This window comes from Chiloscyllium plagiosum, unplaced genomic scaffold (genome assembly GCF_037043375.1).
Source record: "Chiloscyllium plagiosum isolate Xiang-an unplaced genomic scaffold, Cpla_swu_hap1 HiC_scaffold_8, whole genome shotgun sequence".
In the NCBI taxonomy this organism is placed as follows: Eukaryota; Metazoa; Chordata; class Chondrichthyes; order Orectolobiformes; family Hemiscylliidae; genus Chiloscyllium; species Chiloscyllium plagiosum.
Window position 1 is genome coordinate 42012910 of NW_028270146.1, and position 17846 is coordinate 42030755.

Genomic DNA, 17846 nt, shown 5'->3' on the forward strand with positions numbered 1-17846 from the left:
TGATCCGAATGGTGATAGGTTGGATGGTACATTGAGACGTGGGTGTCCTTATACTTCATTTACTGAAAGTAAGCATGCAGGTGGAGAAGCAGGAAAATAGTATGTTGGCCTTCATAGCAAGAGGCTCAATTATGGGAGCAGGGATGTCTTGCTGTCAATGTCAATACCACTGTCAGTGTATTGTAAAGCATTAAGATGTAGCAGTGCAACAATGGTTTACCAGACTGATTCCTGGGATGGCAGGACTGATGTGAGAAGAGAGTCAAAGTTAGTAGGACTATATTCTCTCCCAAAACCAAATCCTTACTTTCTACCTCATTTACTTCCACATTGAACAAATAACCCATTGTTAGATCCACCCTCTCCAGTATGATGGAACCACCAATTACATTTTTCTCTAAAGAATTTGAAAGGGACCTTTCCCTCGGCAACAGCCTGATCTATTCCTCAATCACTCTCTTGCCTTCCCTTTGTACTTTATCATGAAAACACAGGAAAGACCATCAATAAACGTGGGGATCATAAGTATTAATCTATCAAGATGGACTATCATCAAAGATCTGCTTGAATGGCAGAGCAGGCTCGATGGGTTAAATGGCCAACTCCTGCTCCTACTTCCTGCATTCCAATGAAATGCAACCCTTTTGATGTCCACTTTTCTCACTCTCCAGAGCCTCATGCACTCCTTCCAAATGAAACAATCATTTACTTGTACTTTATTCCAAGTCAGAATACAGTATTCACAGTTATGATTGGTCTCTTTTACACAAGGGATGTCAAACACTGCTTGAGTGATTACTTTGAGAAAAGTTCTATTCTATCTACAAGCTTCATCCTGAGCTTCCAATTGCCTGTCATTTTAAATTTCAGTCCCAGTCCCATTCTGAAATCAATGCCTTGGCCTTTTGCACTGTTGCAATGAATCTCAATGTAGTCTCAAGGAACAGAACCTCACCCTTGACTAGGCAATCTAGCCTTCCAAACACAAACAATTCGAAATCATAGCTGTACTGCCAATAATTGCAAACAGAAGTTGTAGGTTATAATTATCCTATTGCCATTTTAACCTTTTTCTGTCCCTAATTTTGTCCCGTTACGTTACAATCTCTTTCTGCCTTCCATCATCAACACTTCGGTAATCAGTCTCTCCTGACTCCCACCACATAAAATATTCTTACCCAGGCTTCCATGTGCTAAGCAGCCTGGAAAGTCTCTGACAGGCCTTTTCCCAACGACATGCAGTCTTTGACTGAGTGGGCTAACAAAATCTAATGGTATTGTAGATGAAAAACATGGTTGCAAACTACATTAAAATTTTACAGGGAACCTCTTTCAAATCTTGTGATGAAGGCCACTGATTAGAAACCTCAAGCAAGCAGAATATAGAATGTTCAGACACACTTTCTTTTTAATAGTGAAGTTTCATTTAGATCAGAAGCAGGTGAAATGGCAGGGAAATAAAAGAACACTTGAAGGTTGCCACAGATGAGAGCCTTGTTTGAGTCTGAGGGATGGAAAAAATTATAAAGGAAATGAAGATCTACAGTTAGGACTGGGAGAAAGTGGGCCAAGCACATTCTCCATCATTAACATAGGGAGAGACTGTAATGAGGAATACTGTATTGTAACAGCCAGCCTTGACCAAGTGTTAGAATTAATTTATGAACGTTTGTAAGTCTTTTTTTCCCCAAGTGACACCTTAGAAGATACACAAGCACATGAATGAAGTTACAAATAATTTTAACTCCAATTGTTATTTAGAGTCTCTGAACTATTACATTTTCATTGTATTGGTCACTTTCTTCCGGTTTCTAAAATATAATGAGAGTGACTGAGCAATCAAAGAGAGCAATCCGCATTACAAAATTCAGATGGTCAGTTAAGGGCTAAGCAATGATCATTCAACAGAAGGAACTTTACCGTCTGGTACAGTACCTAACACACCAGACGATGATTTATGTAGGGAGATCACGACAGCATTCGAGACCATAGATCAAATAGCCAATAAAATGTATCCCTCTAGAAGGAGCTCAAGAGCAGCTCACAGAACTACTCAAACCCTATTCAGCAGAAGGGGAGCCATAGAAACTGCATAATACATTCCATATCAATATTTATTACATGCAAAAAATATTAAAAATAAACTTTTATTAAAATGACACAGCAGCACTGCAACTGATAATCATTGAGAATGAAACTATATAACAAATGTAACAAGTAAAATCCCTCCATTAATGCAACAAAATGGAAAGCAGCAAAGCCCACAGTAAATATATAATCTAATGGTAGTAATGATGCGTAGGAGGGTACCTATTGTGGATTTTAGATCACCAGTGTTTATTGCAGGATTCATCTTCACCTTGTGCCAAAAATAAAAACCTATAATAAAGAGCACACATTTGAGTTCATTCTGTCTAACAAGCCAGTGTCCTGGATCTCTCATTGTCACCCTGGACTTCATCTATTCTATTTCTGCTGTTTAAGCACCAGATATTCTAATGAACAAGACTTTCTTAAATATATGGATTTCTTCAGAAAATGAACTTTCTTATCATGTCCTTATCCAGTATGTTATGTTTAAAAGGGTCCCTAAAATCAGCTATCTAAAGACTACCACCACATTACGTGTTAGGAGTCAAATGCTGCATTTCAACATTTCAAAATAGGATCATTTATTCATCAGATAAGTCTGGTTTTAATAATGCTTCCTAAATATCAGTTAGGAGTATTTTGTTTTATTAAAAGTACCATTGTGTATATTATTCGTTGCTTATTTACCACTTAAAGCAGTACCTCATGTTATCTTACAAATTCTGCATCCGTCCCTGCCAACTATTTGGAGCACTAACTTCATGTATCTTTCAGTGTACTTGTCTTCCAGTTTGTAGACTTCAATGTAACTGGTTTACAGAGCAATTTGTGTTCAACATCATCGCAATAAAAATATTGAACATTTCTCATCTAGCGTATGTTTTAATTCTGAGCACTGGACACCTGCAAAGATAGATTCACAGCACTGTATTAACATGGACTGTTTATATAACAACTCATGTTGAATGATATCAAGTCACTTCAATTACCAATAGTTTCTCTTCATTGAGGATTCCATGTAAAGAGGGCTATGCACAATATAAACTCAAATTGTCAATCAGAATTCAAATTGGACCCCTTATGATATACAAATTCAAAGTTTTACCTCCTAGTGTGCTGAAGCTAGTTATTGTATATTGAATGGGTGAGGGCTCTGGTTATTGCAGTAGAATTTCCAACAAAGGGCAACAAATCAATAATTGACAAAATAATCCTTTGGTGTTCCCAATTAGCTTTCATCTTTTTCTCGCTCCTCCATTCAGTTGCTCTGCTGAGATAGAGTTGCAACTCGTCATTCTTCCTGCTTGAATCGAAACAACCAGTATCTATGGGCTTCTGGGTGCCTGTGCCTGTCCCTGTCCACATTGTCTGCTCAAACAGTGCACCATCAGCAGGAATTGCTTCATGGCAATCAGAAACAGGGGCTCAAGACAACATGTTCCTCCATAGAGCATGGGCAGTAGCACCAATTGCAGTACTGCTTACTGTCCCAATTGAATTAAGCTAACCTACATAAGATAAAATGCTCTCAGCACCATAATAGCATGATTATCTTGAAACAGACATATCTTGAGACATAAAGCTTCCTTACCTCTTACAGTGATTGTACTCGACTTTTTGGCAGGGTTGCCCACATTGTTGTTAGCGAGACAACTGTAAGCTCCGGCCTCCTCTACATTGATTGAATGCAACGTTAAGGTCCCTCCTTTTAACACACTTGTTTTTGGAAGAGGTCCAATGGCCTTGATCCAGGTTAGGGTGGGAGGGGGGTCTCCGCCAGTCGTGACACACACCATGGAAAGTGAATCCCCAGGGTTTACTACAATATGCTCAGGAACCAACAACTTGATGGAAGGGGAAGCTGTAAGGAAAAAAAATCAATGGAAGAAATATAAATATGGATGCTTAGTCATCTTTTATCAAGTCTGCAAAGAACACACTTTTACTCAAAAATTTAAATTTTACATGGTGACAGACAGCTTCATAAAAGCCCAGTAATTAGATGATCATTCGTTTAAAAAGGATCATTTCTATTGCCTGTGATACATTCACCATAAAAGCATTATTATTAGTGAGAAAAAAAACAAACATTAAATAGTTCACTCTTATTTTGAATTCTACTATTGAGCAATTAGTTATGTTAAGAGCTGCAAAACCAATTTGTAGGATATCAGTGAAGCCATTTACTGACATTCCTGGTCATTGATGTCAAAGCAGCATCTCGAGCCAAGTGTGGACACTCAAATGAACCATCTCTATTGGGTGAAATGAGGGAATCCGTTTAAAATAGGATCATTTATTCATCAGATAAGTCTGGTTTTAATAATGCTTCCTAAATATCAGCTGGGAGTATTTTGTTTTATTAAAAGTACCATTGTATATATTATACGTTGCTTATTTACCACGTAAAGCAGTACCTCATGTTATCTTACAAATTCTGCATTCGTGCAACATTTTAGATAAAACAGGAGAAGCATGCATTAGAGTCTAGGGGCAGCATGCAGCTCTATCCTGTTCCATTAGATATTTCTGAAGTGGTTTGACAAAAATGATGAGCACACAGCTGCATGAATGCAAGTTGAATGTCAGGATCTTGGATTTTAGGTTTACATAACCTACCAAAGTCTAAACTCAATAGTTCTACCCCCTTCAGTGGACTATCACAATTTAAGTCCTATTTAGTGTGGGAAGCATTAAAATGAAGGTTCTTGCCCTGCTGAGATTAAAGTGACTGATTGACAATTTCCATGCAGCCTACATAAATATCTTGCCTGTCAATCATGATTATATTTCAAAGCATATCAGGGGACAAGTCTTAAGACTAATCGTGAGTCTCAGATGCTCTCTGTAAGCAATGTGTATTAGAGGGTGTTTCAGTGCAGGAGTGGCAAACTGTGTTGCAAATGACATTTTAAAACCCTGTGAGGCATAGCTAATTGTCTTTCTTTGTAAATAGTTCTTCAATGTTCAAGATTGATTTTAGTAAGAACAATAATGGGCTCATTCAATTGGAATCACCTGGAAATCGCTGGTTTGAAGCCTGGTGGTCTCTGTCTATTTTTAGTCCTGATTTCTCAGTGGAGTGTTCTGGACCTGCAGGGAGTGCATGTCATTATTCATCTTTCCCATTGGTAATAATCAAGCCGGCTGGTACATGTGGCATATGAAGGTCATTGTGCCTGAAGCAGCAGCTTGTTTTCCTACCGATAATGTTTCTGCACAGAGGCTCATAGAAAGATATTATTTGTCAGTAACTCATCCTGGTTTAGCATATTCATTGTAATTCAATAGCTGCTTTTCACCAGCCATGGAGGTAAAGTCAATAGGCTAGATATCATACTCTATTTACTGAGAGCAATTGCTTCCCACAAACAACACAAATATCCCAGACACCACATACAGTTTAAAGACTATCATGTGACCAACAAGATAAAATTGTGGTGTAACTTTTCCTTAATACTGAAATCTTCGTCAGGAGTAGGCATAGTGAGTGCTGCAATACCATAACTGTATAGCAATGAATTCACTTCAAATATATTGTTCTTCATTGGGCGTAAAACATTTTGGAACACACGGGGATCATGAAAGGCACTGTCTAATGCGAGTTACTTTTTTTTCCATTTTATTCATTGTAGCATCATTGATGGGATTTTATCCATCCTTTTTTCCCAAGCTGCTGATCAGTCATGTATAAAGTTGAGTCAATGCAGATGTTACACCATGCAAATCATTTTCACAGCAATACAATAAGGAAACAAAGCTTGGAGATGGTTCCTCTACACTGTCAGAACTATTGCCTGTTTTTGTTCATTCCAACATGCATTCAGCTCTCTATGTTTATCACAACAACCTTCACCATTTTTTTTTTTGCAGCATCAATATTATTTCTTGTCCCTGTGGGAGTACGATCAAGATATTCATGGATCATGTAAATTGATGTGGAGGCAAATAGAGAGGAGGACAGCTGTAAGGAGAAGGATAGAAAAAGACTACTCAGATGGGCAGAGAAGTGGAAAATGGAATTGACCCCAGGAAACTGCAAAGTAATACACTCTGGAGGACTATTATGGCAAGGGATTACACTATGAATATTAGGTCCCTGGGAAGTACTGAACATCAAGAGGATCTTGATGTGTATATCCATAGATCAGAAGGTAGCAGGGCTAGCAAATAAAGTGATTAAGAAAGTGTATGTGATATTTGCCTTTATTGATAAAGCTTAGATTTCTTTTATTTTTAGTACAGATTCTAGCATCTGCGGTAAGTTGCTCCGAATTAAAATACGAGGGCAAGGAAGTTATGCTGGAACTGTATAAAATGTTAATTAGGCCACAACAGGAGTAGGGTGAGCAGTTATGGTCACCACATGATATGAAGGATGCAATTGTACTGGATAGGGTACAGGAGGACTTACATGAATGCGGTCTGAGCTGGGAGGTCTGAGCAATAAGAAAAGATTGGAGAGGCTGAGTTTGTTCTCCTTGGAGAAGCAAAGTTTAAGAGAGGACCATAAAAAGATGTATAAGATGATGAGCTGCATAGATAGGATAGATTGAAAGCCATTTTTTTCCATTATTAGAGGGGGTTGATAACCAAGGAGCAGAGATTTAAGGTAAGAGGTAGAAGGCTAAGAGAATGGAAGAGAAACTTTTGTTTGAGGGTCTGGAATAAACTGCCTGAGAGGGTCATTCCATCAGCAACTTTGAATTTAAGCAGTATTTAAATTTTTACTTGTTTTGGCTTGGCCTCCAGGTCTGAGTCAAGAGCTAGAAAGTTAGATGTACTCAGATTATGTTGACCAGTGCCAAATGTCTCCTGTGCTGTAAAAGTCTTTGAGTCTATGAGTTAAGATTTTGAAAAGTTGAGAAACTCTTACTGAGTGAGAGCACTATATACAATTGCAGAGAGTAGCTATGTTGGAGGCTTTGCAATGATACATGAATTCTTGTCTTGCAAAATGGAGTATGTGCATTATGTAATGTGAAAATTTCTACAGCAATTTGAGTATCCACATCAATAACACATACAACAGCTGACTCGCAAAATTAAACTACACCATTTCTCATCTGAATGCACGTAATACTGAAAAAGTTACCTCCAAAAATCAATGAACTAAACAGTGCCCAACACTGTCCTCCCAAACACTAGATCTAATGGAAATTTAGATTATTTGTTTTGCTGTGTCTTTATTGTGTATTGAAAATCTAACCAAGAGTGTTATCCCTGTTAATGTTGCAACTCTAGACACATAAGTAAGCTGCTTTGGTTGGTGCTAAGCTCAGTTATTAAGGCTAATGAAATGGTATTTGCATCAGTTCAGCTGGTGGCACTTAAACAGCAAAGGATTCTGTGCATTAGCATCCTGAGGGCTTTTAACCTCAGAAAATGACTCTGCCTGGAGTTTGAAAGGCCACATAAATCAATATAATAGATGCAAACCACTCATAACCGAGAAATCAAACACAGTGTATTGCTGACAGTAATGTGGTCTGTAGACTGCTTGGAATCACTTGCTGCTTCCAGAAACCCTTGTAACCCTGTAGTACAAAGCTCATCTTTCACTGTGTGCCTCTAATGTGCTCATTGAAAGCATTCAAACCTCTGTTTGTTTGATGATGCTTGGCACCTGTATTGGGTTACACTGCCAAGGTGTGAAGCAATAATTGCAACTAAATGCCAGTACAGTCGCTTATCCCTTTGCTTGTAAATTTTGGTCAGGTTTCTTTTGGCTGCTGCAGGAAAGATGGTAATCAAGTATCTGATCCACCTCAGTAATCACTTTATGGATGGATAGGGGCAACAAAACAAATAGGTCAAGATACCACTGTGAGTGCGAATGCGGTTATTATGGTAACAAAAACTAAACCAGTGCTAAGAATTCCTTCATTATAATAATGATCTTGTAGCATTTGAAACACGTTACTAAGATCATGATGTTGAGTCATGTAAACAGAATTATCCTCTACTTTTAGTCTGTAACAACAATTTTACTGGAGAGCAGCTGATAGTTCAAGTTTCAAGGCCTAACCATTTAACTTGCATATAAACACTTAACAACTGGAGCTCCTCAGAGAATTATAGAAAAGTATTGGTCTATAATGGTTTAGATTTTGCTGTGAGCTAGCAAGGTTCAGTTTTCACCATTCACCTTGCTTACAGCTGCCCACAGATCTTTTGCAGGTTTATTGGCAATGATTCCCAGTAATCCTTTGCCAATTTGAATTCAGTGTCCTGTGAAGGACACCTCTGTGGGGTCGATGGAAAGGACAAGTAATCGGGAGACTTCTCAATCAAACAAAATTAAAGCACTTTCAATGAGGTCCAGGATCAGTAAAGAAGTAGGAGGCAAAAACAAATTACATGTAAATTATATTTGAAGAACAATTAAGATTAATAAATGCAAATGGGAATGAGAGAAAGATATGCAAGAGAAAGACAGGAAAACATTTTCAAAAGAAAAAGAAAACACAAATTTAATTTCTTTATGAGTGCAAGGGACTATATGCATAAATTATTTTTTTCAAGGTTAGAGAGATTGTTCAGCTGCCCAAAGGTGCACAGATGCTGAAAGAAGATTAAGCTCAAATTGGCTATAATAGAATCCTACATCAAATACAGCATCCATTTGGTCCATCATGACTTTTCTGGCTCATTAAAAATGTTATCCTATTAGTTTCATGCCCTACCTCTAATTTGTGTATTTACTTGACTACACTCAACGTTGGCTGCATGCATGTTGGCTCATTTATTCTTTAATCGGTCTTCAAGTGTTTGACTGTGTTGTGCATGCATTCTTGTCAAGGAGAAGGTGTATGACTGCAGCCCTTGCATATTTTAAAAAAAACACATTTCTATAACGGCCAAAAACTTCCCTAACCTGTGCTGTTTCTACCTTCAAAAGCTGCCTTAAAACATAACTTTTTAATCTTCAGTAACATCCTCTAACTATCCTGCTGTTCCAACTTTGCCTCAAACCATAAAGTATCTTTGCATAGTCTTGGAGATTCCTATCAAAGCAGGGTTCAAGCTTCCAATTGCAATTTTTTTATATGCCAAGTCAGGGCTGCATGACATGCATTGACACTTCAGGCAATTCTTGCTGTTTAGGGTGTAGGTTTGCTCACTGAGCTGTAGGTTTGATATCCAGATGTTTCATTACCTGGCTAGGTAACATCGTCAGTGGTGACCTCCAAGTGAAGTGAAGCTATTGTCTCCTGCATTCTATTTATATGTTTGTTCTGAATGGGGTTCCTGGGGTTTGTGGTGATGTCATTTCCTGTTCGTTTTCTGAGGGGTTGATAGATGGCATCGAGATCTATGTGTTTGTTTATGGCGCTGTGGTTGGAGTGCCAGGCCTCTACGAATTCTCTGGCATGTCTTTGCTTAGCCTGTCCCAGGATTGATGTGTTGTCCCAGTCGAAATAGTGTTTTTTTTCCCTCCGTGTGTAGGGCTACGAGGGAGAGAGGGTCGTGACTTTTTGTGGCTAGCTGGTGTTCATGTATTCTGGTGGCTAACTTTCTTCCTGTTTGTCCTACGTAATGTTTATGGCAGTCGAGATTAGATTATTAGATTACTTTACAGTGTGGAAACAGGTCCTTCGGCCCAACAAGTCCACACCGACCCGCCGAAGCGCAACCCACCCATACCCCTACATTTACCTCTTACCTAACACTACGGGCATAGCCAATTCACCTGGCCTGCACATCTTTGGACTGTGGGAGGAAACCGGAGCACCCGGAGGAAACCCCCGCAGACACGGGGAGAATGTGCAAACTCCACACAGTCAGTCGCCTGAGGCGGGAACTGAACCCCTTGGGTCTCTGGCGCTGTGAGGCAGCAGTGCTAACCACTGTGCCACCGTGCCGTCCTTGCATGGAATTTTGTAGACGACATTGGTTTTGTCCATGGGTTGTACTGGGTCTTTTAAGTTTGTTAGTTTTTGTTTGAGAGTGTTGGTGGGTTTATGTGCTACTAGGATTCCGAGGGGTCTTAGTAGTCTGGCTTGATGATGAGATCGGGATTGGAGCAGAGGGAATGTAGGGCTGCACGTTGTGATGGTGAAAGGTTGGGGCAGCAGTTGGAAATGAAGAGGTCGAGGGCAGGTAATAGGCCAGTGCGGGGTGTCCAGGTGGAGGCAGGTAATAGGGCAGCGCGGGATGTCCAGGTGGAGGCAGGTAATAGGCCAGCGCGGCATGTCTTATCCCCTCTAGTCCAGGAACTCCCCACAAACGTTCGAGACACTACCCATGCCCTTTACCTCCTCCAAGACTTCCATTTCCCTGGCCCCCAATGCCTCATCTTCACCATGAATATCCAACTCCTCTACACCTCCATCCGCTATGACCAGGGCCTCCAAGCCCTCAGTTTTTTCCTCTCCCGACGTCCCCAATAGTACCCTTCCACCGACGCTCTCATTAGTTTGGCTGAACTGGTCCTCACCCTTAACAATTTCTCCTTCGAATCCTCCCACTTCCTCCAGACCAAAGGGGTAGCTATGGGCACACGTATGGGCCCCAGCTATGCCTGTCTCTTTGTTGGCTATGTAGAACAATCGATCTTCCGTAATTACACCGGCACCACTCCCCACCTCTTCCTCCACTACATTGATGACTGCATTGGCGCCAACTCGTGCTCCCGCGAGGAGGTTGAGCAATTCATCAACTTCACCAACACATTCCACCCTGACCTTAAATTTACCTGGACCATCTCTGACACCTCCCTCCCCTTCCTGGACCTCTCCATCTCCATTAATGACGACCGACTTGACACTGACATTTTTTACAAACCCACCGACTCCCACAGCTACCTGGATTACACCTCTTCCCACACTACCTCTTACAAAAATGTCATCACGTATTCCCAATTCCTCCGCCTCCGCCGTATCTGCTCCCAGGAGGACCAGTTCCACCACAGAACACACCAGATGGCCTCCTTCTTTAGAGACCGCAATTTCCCTTCCCACGTGTTTAAAGATGCCCTCCAATACATCTCATCCACATCCCGCACCTCCGCTCTCAGACCCCACACCTCCAACCGTAACAAGGACAGAACGCCCTGGTGCTCACCTTCCACCCTACCAACCTTGGCATAAACCAAATCATCCGCCGACATTTCTGCCACCTCCAAACAGACCCCACCACCAGGGATACATTTCCCTCCCCACCCCTTTCCGCCTTCCGCAAAGACCGTTCCCTCCGTGACTACCTGTTCAAGCCCACGCCCCCCCTACAACCCACCCTCCCCTCCTGGCACCTTCCCCTGCCACCGCAGGAATTGCAAAACCTGCGCCCATACCTCCTCCCTCACCTCCATCCAAGGCCCTAAAGGAGCCTTCCACATCCATCAAAGTTTTACCTGCACATCCACCAATATAATTTACTGTATCCATTGCTCCCGATGCAGTCTCCTCTACATTGGGGAGACTGGACACCTCCTAGTGGAGCACTTTAGGGAACATCTCCGGGACACCCGCACCAATCAACTTCACCGCCCTGTGGCCCAACATTTCAACTCCCCCTCCCACTCTGCCAAGGACATGGAGGTCCTGGGCCTCCTTCACCGCCGCTCACTCACCACCAGATGCCTGGAGGAAGAACGCCTCATCTTCCGCCTTGGAACACTTCAACCCCAGGGCATCAATGTGGACTTCAACAGTTTCCTCATTTCCCCTTCCCCCACCTCACCTTCGTTCCAAACTTCCAGCTCAGCACTGTCCCCACGACTTGTCCTACCTGCCTATCTCCTTTTCCACCTATCAACTCCACCCTCCTCCCTGACCTATCACCTTCATCCCCTCCCCCATTCACCTATTGTACTCTATGCTACTTTCTCCCCACCCCCACCCTCCTCTAGCTTATCTCTCCACCCTTCAGGCTCTTTGCCTTTATTCCTGGTGAAGGGCTTTTGCCCGAAACATCGATTTTACTGCTCCTCGGATGCTGCCTGAACTGTTGTGCTCTTCCAGCACCACTAATCCAGAATCTGTTTCCAGCATCTGCAGTCATTGTTTTTACCACATAGATCTAGGTACCATCTATCAACCCCTCAGAAAACGAACAGGAAATGACATCACCACAAACCCCAGGAACCCCATCCAGGACAAACATATAAGTAGAAAGCAGGAGACAACAGCTTTGCTTCACTTGGAGGTCGCCACTGATGATGTTACCTAGCCAGGTAATGAAACGTCTGGATATCAAACTTACAGCTCAGCGAGCAAACCTACACTCTAAACCTCAACCTGAGCTACAAACCTTCATAAACCTTGCAATAATTCTTGCTGTTTTCACACTGACTAATTCTATACCGTATCAACCTGCAAACATAGGTATTTGCTCAGCTTAAATACTAAATATGTGGTTTGAGGAATATATATCTCAAGTGAGTTCTTGGTGGCTGCTACATTCATTATGTCTTTTAGTTCCTGCAAGTATGGAATAATCACCCTTTTAGACTCAAATGTTTGTACTTCATCAAGCGTATTTCCTCCGCTTCTCCATGTGGTTGCATGGAGGCTTATTACTCAACAGCTGAAACAGAAAATGTGACGCTCTGGATATAGATTCCATTAATAATCAATTCATAACTCTTTATGAATTATGTAACTAAAGACCATCCTTCCTTCTTGAAAGTGTTTTGCCTCTAGATCAATATAACCATTACATTCATTAACTTTGTTCTGGATAATTTAAACTGTATAAGGTTAATGATCACTGCCGTAATTCAACTGAACACCTTAAGAATCTGTGTTGGCTGTTTTTCTCAAGATGTTATTCATACTATCACTTAAGTGGTAGGGTCTTGTGTCTCTATCTTGCAGATTTGGCATTCATCATTCCCATTGGAGAATTGGCTTACACTGTAATGTTTTAAAACTATGATTCCATCACACAAGTATTCTAGAATCAAAGGTATGATATCTTTAAAACTACGGGGACTAGCAGAAACAGCATTTTAAATGGTTTTAATGTTGAATTAGATTGAAATAAATCAATCCAAATTAGTGCCACTAATAACAAGAGAAAAATTGATTGAAATGTGCAAATTAAAATTATTTTCCACAGAAATAATGCATAGCTACTGCTCGTGATAAATTGTGAGGCTGATGCTGCAAAGTCATTTCGGAATTTCACACAATAAAGTACTTTTAGAAATTTTAACAGGCACCTGGTGAAGAGGGAAAGGTCAGCTAGCTCCTTTAGAGGTCAGAAAAGAAAAGGTAAGAATTTATGTACAACTGTGAGATGAATGGGACTGACAATAAAAATCAGGTCAGAGATTTTCAGCAATTCAGCTCACCTCTTCCGCCAAAGTCAATTCATCCAACTCAGTAACATGAGTTTCTGGGCTGAGGTAAGAGTCAGTTCATGCTGTTGATTTTCTGAACAAGTGTTATGATCCCAGCTGATGGTACTACTAGACAAGTCAGATTTCAGAGTAAAACCTGGTTTGTTAGATCATAAATGTAATTTTAGCTTTCTGTTTACTTGGTGATCAGTCATTGATCATTTTTCTAAGATGGCTGCTAACATACTTTAAACAAAACAACATAAAAAGTTTGTCATTCAAAAGAAAACAAAAACATAAACATTATTATTCTTTAAAAGAACGGCATGAAAAAAAACTTTATTACAAATATCAGATATAAAGATTCATCTTTTAACTGACAACAAGCACCTTCAAACTCTCAAACCTCAGTGAAAGTCACTTTATCTGCATTCTAAAGACCCTTATTCCATCAAGGACTGTAATTAGTTTATTTTTAGGAATTTTTCTGCATTCATTTGTTGCTTCCTTTTAGTTAATACCTCTTCCTTAGACCCACAAATAAATTGCTATCTTATTTCTTAAGATAGATTCATGATACTCCTCTTCCTTATCCTCTGTTTTCTAGAACCTTTCTCTTTGTGACACATTAGCCACTCAAGTCTTCTGAAGGACCTTCTTCTCTCCAACTGAAACTGAAAAAGCACACTGCTTTTTGAAAGTAATTTGACTATTATCCTGTTTCCCTCTGTCATTGGACATCTTGTTGCTAAGCGACAGGGTAATTATTTTGCTCTCCTCTACCTATGTTTTTAATGTATTGAACTACTCGCCTCAAGAGCTCAGATTGTAAGTTTGCTCACAGAGTTGGAAGGTTAGTGCTCAGATGTTTCATCACCACTTTAGGTAGCATCATCAGTGAGCCTTCGTTGAAGCACTGGTGTACTGTCCCACTTTCTGTTTGTGTGTCTGGGTCTGTTGTAGTGGGTGATATCACTTCTGGTTCTTTTTCTGAGAGGTTGGTAAATGGCCAAATCAATGTGTTTGTTGATGGAGTTTTGGTTTGAATGCCAGGCCTCGAGCAATTCCCATATGTGCCTTAGTTTAGCTTGTGCCAGGATAGATGTATTGTCCCAGCTGAACTAGTGTCCCTCGTTGTCTGTGTGACTTACCTTCCAGAGGCAAATGAGAGTTGGCTGCGTGCTCTGTTTCACAAGACATGGCTCACTCCTGCCATACTTGACTGTGCCTTGCAAGCTGACAGGTTCTTTGTACATCGCATGGACCGCACGGCATCCTCATGTCAGGCAAAGGACAGTGGGTTATGCTTCCTGATCAACAGCTCCTGGTGCTCAGACATGGCGACCCTAGCTAGCCACTGCTCCCTGGACCTAGAATACCTTACAGTGAAATGTCATCCCTACTATCTGCCGTGTAGGTTTTATCTCCTCCATCCTAAAAGCAGTCTATGTACCATCCCAGGTGGATATGAAGAATGCCCTGGATGAAATCTACACTGCCGCAAAACTCTGATGATGAAATTCCCTGTGACCTTATTCATCATGGCCGGCAACATCAACCTGGCCAACCTTAAGAGGGTGCTGTCAAAGTCCCACCAACGCATCCCCTGCCCCACCAGAGGACTGAACACCCTGGACCACTGCTACACAACCAACAAAGATCCTACTGCTCCATCCACCACCGACACTGCAGAAAATCACTGTGTTCCTCCTCCCAGCTCACAAGCAGAAGCTGAACCGAGAAGACCCTTCACAAAGAGAAGTGTAATGCTACTCCGAAGTAGCGAAAGACCATCTCTAGGACTGCTTGGAGTTGGTGGACTGGACCGTGTTCAAGTACTCAGCAGAAAACAGAGTAAAGATCCTTTGATAAGGTTCCCCATGGAAGGCTCATTCAGAAAGTTAGAAGGTATGGGATACAGGGAAATTTGGCTGTCTAGATAAAGAATTGGCAGGCCAAAAGAAGACAGCGAGTGGTAGTGGATGGAAAGTATTCTGCACGGAGGTCGGTGACCGGTCGTGTCCTGCAGGAATCTGCTTTTGGGCCTCTGCTCTTTGTAGATTTTATAAATGACTTGGAGGAAGATATGGAAGGGTGGGTTAGTGAGTTTGCCGATGTCACAAAGGTTGGTGGAGTTATTGGCTAGTGTTGAGGGTTGTTACAGGCTACAAGACATTGACAGGATGCAGAGCTAGGAAGTGGCAGATGGACATCAACCTGGATAAGTGTGAAATGATTCATTTTAGAAGGTTGAATTTGAATGCTGAACACAAGGTTAAAGACAAGTTTCTTAGCAGTGTGGAGGAACAGCAGGATCTTGGTGTCCATGTACACAGAGCCCTCAAAGTTGCCACCCACCTTGATAGGGTTATTAAGAAGGTGTATAGTGTTTTGGATTTCATTAACAGGGGGATTGAGTTTCAGAGTCAGGAGGTTTTGCTGCAGCTGGTTCGACTACACTTGGAACATTGCGTCAAGTTGAAAGGGTTCAGAAAAGATTTACAAGGATGTTGCCAGGCTTGTAGGATCTGAGCTGCAGGGAGAGGCTGAACAGGGTGGGACTGTTTTTCCTGGAGTGTCGGAGGCTGAGGGGTGACCTTATAGAGGTTTACAAAATTATGAGGGGCATGGATAGAGTAGCTAGGCAAAGTCTTTTCCCTGGGTTTGGGGAGTCCAGAACTAGAGGGCATAGGTTTAGGGTGAGAGGAGAAAGAGATAAAAGAGACCTAAGGGGCAACATTTTCACACAGAGGGTGGTGGTGTATGGAAGGAGCTGCCAGAGGATGTGGTGGAGGCTGGTACAATTGCAACTTTTAAGAGGTATTTGGATGGGTATATGAATAGGAAGGGTTTGGAGAGATATGGGCCGGGTGCTGGCAGGTGGGACTAGATTGGGTTGGGATATCTGGTCAGCACGGATGGGTTGGACCGAAGGGTCTGTTTCCATGCTGTACATCTCTATGACTCTAAGTTCTGGTCACCTCATTATAAGAAGGATGTTGATGCTTTAGAGAGGATGCAGAGGAGATTTACCAGGATGCTGCCTGGATTAGAGGGCTTGTCTCATGAAGAGAGTTTGAATGACCTCGGGCTTTTCACAGTGAAGAGAAGAAGGAAGTGAGGTGACTTGAAAGAGGCATACAAGGTAATGAGAGGCATAGGTAGAGTAGATAGGCAGAGGTAGGTTCTTTATGCAGAGAGTGGTGGGTGCATGGAACGCACTGTGAGATGGATGAACCAGGAAATCCACTCCCTACTGAAGACCAGGCATGCAGCATTCAAGTTAGATGACACAGAACTATACAGGCAATCCAGATATGACCACTGCAAATCCAGCAGGGATGCCAAGAGGCAGAACTGGATCAAGTTAGAGGCCCAAACCAACTATACAGACATCCGCTGTCTGTGGCAAGGCCTAAACAACATAACAGGACACAAAATAAAGCAGCTGAAAATGTCTTGCTGGAAAAGCGCAGCAGGTCAGGCAGCATCCAAGGAACAGGAGAATCGACGTTTCGGGCATAAGCCCTTCTTCAGGAATGAGGAAAGTGTGTCCAGCAGGCTAAGATAAAAGGTAGGGAGGAGGGACTTGGGGGAGGGGCTTTGGAAATGAGATAGGTGGAGGGAGGTCAAGGTGAGGGTGATAGGCCGGAGTGGGGTGGGGGCGGAGAGGTCAGGAAGATGATTGCAGGTTAGGAAGGCGGTGCTGAGTTCGAGGGATTTGACTGAGACAAGGTGGGGGGAGGGGAAATGAGGAAACTGGAGAAGTCTGAGTTCATCCCTTGTGGTTGGAGGGTTCCCAGACAGAAGATGAGGCGCTCTTCCTCCAACCGTCATGTTGCCATGGTCTGGCACTGGAGGAGTCCAAGGACCTGCATGTCCCGCTGTTCATGGCCCGCGACAGTTCTAATCTCCCAGCTTGTCTCAGTCCCCCTACAATTTGCCTACCAGTGAAACAGGTCCACAGCGGACACCATTTGCCTGGCCCTGCACTCATCGCTGGAACATCGAGAAAACAAGGACACCTACGTCAGACTCCTGTTCATCAACTACAGGTTCACCTTCAACACCATTATCTCCTCCGGACTGATCTTAAAGCTCTGAGACCTAGGCCTCAGCTCCACCCGTTGGAACTGAGTCCTCAGCTTCCTGATCTATAGACCGCAAAAAAATGAAGACAGACCACTGCACCTCCTCTACACTAAATCTCAACACTGGAACCCCCCAGGGATGTGTTCTGAGCTCCCTACTGTATTCCCTGTACACCCACGACTGTGTCGTCAAATTTCAAATGAACATCATCTACAACTTTGCAGATGACATCAGTGTGGGAGGACGGATATCTAACAACAATGAGTCAGAATACAGAAAGGAGATGGTGACATGGTGCAATGATAACATCACCAAAATTAAAGAACTGATCATTGACTTCAGAAAGAAAGGAGGAGATCACACCCCAATGAATTGG

At 42.1% G+C, this 17846-nt stretch overlaps 1 protein-coding gene across 5 annotated transcripts in view; it reads right to left on the bottom strand.

Annotated features, from left to right (window-relative positions):
* Positions 1-17846, bottom strand: part of mdga2a (MAM domain containing glycosylphosphatidylinositol anchor 2a) — a 956359-nt gene that overhangs the window by 563654 nt on the left and 374859 nt on the right. For 4 of the 5 annotated variants that reach the window (XM_043697346.2, XM_043697340.2, XM_043697347.2 and 1 more), the window contains exons 6-7: positions 5110-5184; positions 3683-3952 (exon numbers count right to left, since the gene is read on the bottom strand). In XM_043697346.2, the coding sequence (XP_043553281.1) occupies positions 3683-3952; positions 5110-5184 (345 nt within the window). The remainder of the gene's footprint in view (positions 1-3682; positions 3953-5109; positions 5185-17846) is intronic. The other variant, XM_043697342.2, reaches the window with a different exon arrangement.